Source organism: Mirounga leonina, unplaced genomic scaffold (genome assembly GCF_011800145.1).
Source record: "Mirounga leonina isolate KUSES-001 unplaced genomic scaffold, KU_Mleo_1.0 Mir_178, whole genome shotgun sequence".
In the NCBI taxonomy this organism is placed as follows: Eukaryota; Metazoa; Chordata; class Mammalia; order Carnivora; family Phocidae; genus Mirounga; species Mirounga leonina.
This window is the reverse complement of record NW_023270464.1, coordinates 7,164,994-7,168,741: the sequence shown is the minus strand read 5'-3', so window position 1 is coordinate 7,168,741 and position 3,748 is coordinate 7,164,994. Positions and strand designations below refer to the sequence as shown.

The 3,748-nt window shown below is 48.4% G+C and overlaps 1 protein-coding gene across 1 annotated transcript in view; it reads left to right on the top strand.

The window, feature by feature from the left end:
* KLF13 (Kruppel like factor 13) overlaps window positions 1-3,353 on the top strand; it is a 44,966-nt gene extending 41,613 nt beyond the window's left edge. The window contains exon 2 of the mRNA XM_035023961.1: window positions 3,016-3,353. Coding sequence (XP_034879852.1) covers window positions 3,016-3,305 — 290 coding nt within the window. The 3' untranslated portion in view covers window positions 3,306-3,353. The remainder of the gene's footprint in view (window positions 1-3,015) is intronic.
* The last annotated feature ends 395 nt before the right edge of the window (window positions 3,354-3,748 follow it).

Here is a 3,748-nt window from a genome sequence, read left to right as displayed (position 1 = left end):
ATATATATATATATATATATATATATATATATATATATATATATATACACACACATATATATATATATATTTTTTTTTACTGTTCTTTGATGTATCAGATTTAGATACGATCTGTTATCTCCCTTCCATAAAATTTAAGGATTTACCTCATTCCTACCCCTCACCTCACCTCCTCCTGAATTGATGGATGTGTTATTATTCTAATTTTTTTGTTGATTATCCTTATAACTTTAACCTCATTTAGACATTTCCTTTATGCATGTATGTGTTCCTACCTTTCTTGTAAATCCACATTGTCTATTGGGGCCATGAGTCAGTTGTCTATAACACTGATTCTAAGCACTGACAACTAGCTAGTGCTAGGGTTCACATGACCATGACTATGGAAAGATTACTTCCATATGCCAGGGCCTGTACAGGGATTTCATTCCCTCCTGCTGCCTCAGGGGTTGTTGTGAAAGATAAATAATATAACATACAAAAAACCCTTAGACTAGTGTTTGACTCAGAGCTCTTCCCTGATTGCTCATAGTCTTGTAGCATTTTAGTTTGCTTCAAATTTAGACCCCTATTTTCTTGCATGTCTTCTGTTTTTCCTGGAGTTTCTAATTGCCTCTCTTTTTTCTTTTAACCAAAGAATAGTATGTGCCTTCACTATATCCTGAAGTTTATTCAGTCTCTTGATCATACTCTCTGATGCATGGAACTCACTTTCTTCTTGGAACTATCCCCCTATGAATCCTGCCTCAGTGGTCCCCAGGTCTCTGCCTCACTCTCCTAAACACCCCTTCATTTTTCACTCACTTCTCTGACTTCTCGGTTTTTTTCTTATTTTTGCTGGAGTTTGAGAGGTAAATTTGGAAGAACCTATTTCTTTGTCATCTAGAATCCACTGTGATTTATGAGAAGTCTTATTCCCTTACGGATAACTTGGTGTTTGTTTCTCACCTCTTTCTAATAAGTTTTGTGGTCTCTTTTTACTCAGTGTTCTGACATTGCAGAATTTCTCATAGCAGGAGCCTTTACTCACTACCCTGCCCGCATCTGTGCTAGCTAGTCTTATTTGATTCTGACAGATACCGTTTTCTTGTTTCTTTGATAATTTGCTCTCCTCCCTTTTTTTCTGTTCTTTTAACAAACAGAAATTAGTTGAATATTGCATCCCCAGGATTGATTCCCTGTAACTCTGAACTATCATTTGTAACTGTTATATAGGTTTGGGAAATGATGGTTTGCTCTCCTACTTGATTTTGAATCCTCCCCACCAACACACACCCTTTCCCCCTCCAAAGAAAACCCCCAGAAAATCAATAAGAACATATACAACCACACATAGCTCTTAGTTTCGCATTACTAGGAGACAGAGAATGCAGCAACATTCATGTATTTCCAAAACCTTTTTAATGTTGTTCCATTTTTCTGGGATATTTCCTTGAGTTTATTTCCAGCTTTTCTGTTTGGGATTTTTTGTTTGGGTAACAATACTCTCAATTTCTTTTCTGTTTTGGAATTTTTGTTTGGGCAACAATACTCTCAATTTCTTTTTTTTTTTTAAGATTTTTATTTATTTATTTGAGAGAGAGGATGAGAGGAGAGAGAGAGCACATGAGAGGGGGGAGGGTCAGAGGGAGAAGCAGACCCCCCGCTGAGCAGGGAGCCTGATGCGGGACTCGATCCCGGGACTCCAGGATCATGACCTGAGCCGAAGGCAGTCGCTTAACCGACTGAGCCACCCAGGCGCCCAATACTCTCAATTTCTAAACACTATTTTTTGTTCTCTGAACTTCCTTTTGATGGTATCATGTTTGCTTTATGCATGAATTTTGTTTGAAATTTCTCTCAGAATACTAATTAGAATTTTTAGGTTGACATTCTCTTCTGTCTCCTGGCTTCACTCTTTTTCCTCTCGAGTAAGCTTTGTTTTGTTGCTCTTGGACTTCTCCCTTTCATGCTGCTGGTTTTCCTTGGCCATCTGGCCATCCTTGGGTGTTTGTTTATATTTAAGGTTGATGGGCTCATTTGGGGTGGGTGGTGTGGATTTCCTCCTCCAGGCACAGGTAGGCCAGCTTCGAGGACTGGCTGTTGGCCTTAGGGCCAGAGTGAGGGAGGGAGGGCAAAGTAAAGGGTTGGAAGGGTGGCTGTGTGGCCACCCCCCCGTGCCATAAGGGCTGCATTCTGGGGTGCCAGGAGCTCCTGCTGGTTCTTTCTGAGCAGTTGATGTCATTTTTTTTTTGTGGTTCATAGTTTGCCTAGGTAAATGCTGGCCTGTTCCTTGCTCTGAGCAAGAAGGGATGGGGGGGGGGCGCTCCTGATTGCAACCGACATTTGTTACCTCCCACTCATGGAGTGTTCTGAGTAGCTACCCTTGTCTGTCTTGGTGCTTGGGTCTGCAAGAGCCTGTTGTAGTCTCCTGCTCTGCTGGCTGTTGCCTGTTGGCCACGTTGGAACTAATGTAAGAGAGAGGGCAACAAGAGAAGGAAATTCCCTGGCCTGTGCTCCTCATGTTATAGGTGAGGAAACTGAGGAAGGGTCAGGATGGTGGTCGGGCACTTGGGTTTGGGAATTGTCTCTTGGCCCTGAGCAGTGTGGGGCTCTGAAGTGTGGCTCCCCTAGGGTCAGTGTGGGGCAGCTGAACTTGCGCAGACCTGCAGGTCCTTCCTGGCCCTAGACCCTTCACTCCTGTTCCCCATCTTTGATCCTGAAGATGGGCCTGAGCTCCCCACAAGCCAGGGTCAGGGGGCCTACACAGGCTGTTGGGTGCCACGACCAGGGGCCTTGGGCCCTGCACTCACATTACCTGAGATGCTGCCATTTCATCCTGGGAGGTGTCTGCTGCCTTCCTTGGGTACCGGATGGAGGGCACTGGCAGGGCACACCTTTGCCCTGATGGCTTTGTCACAGACGCCGGTGGAGACAGGGCGCAGAAGGCGGGGACCATCTCGGGGTGGGGAGGAGCGGGCTGCGTGGAGGGCAGGCCCAGGAGCGGGGACTGACGCTCTGCCCTGTCACCCGCAGGTGAGAGGCCCTTCGCCTGCAGCTGGCAGGACTGCAACAAGAAGTTCGCGCGCTCGGACGAGCTGGCCCGGCACTACCGCACGCACACGGGCGAGAAGAAGTTCAGCTGCCCCATCTGCGAGAAGCGCTTCATGCGCAGCGACCACCTGACGAAGCACGCGCGCCGCCACGCCAACTTCCACCCGGGCATGCTGCAGCGGCGCAGCGGGGGCTCGCGGACCGGCTCCCTCAGCGACTACAGCCGCTCGGACGCCAGCAGCCCCACCATCAGCCCGGCCAGCTCGCCCTGAGCCGGGCCCCTGCCCGCCCGCGGCCGCACAGCCCCGCCCTCCCCGCCCCGGGGCCCCGCCCCCCCGGGCGCCCTGCCCCCCACCCCCCCTCTGCGGGAGCCCCGCCCCACTCCGCCCCGCCCACCCCGGGGCTGGCCGAGGACCCTCCGCCCCCACTACAGCCATGAGCAGATGCTCACCCTTCCTCTCGTGATGCCGTGTCTTTTCCTTTTGTAATAAGAAAGAAGAGAACTTTATGAAGTCAATAACAACAACACAACAATTTCTTCACCTCAGGTGTCAAAGTAAATTTGTAAAAAAACAAAAAATTTTCAAAAAACACCATCCACAAATTGCACAATAGACATACCCACAAAGGTGAGATTCAGTGGTGTTGAACCCCCCCTTTCTCAGGGATGGACATGTTCCACGAGGTCAGTGAGGACACCCCCTTCCTGCCGCCT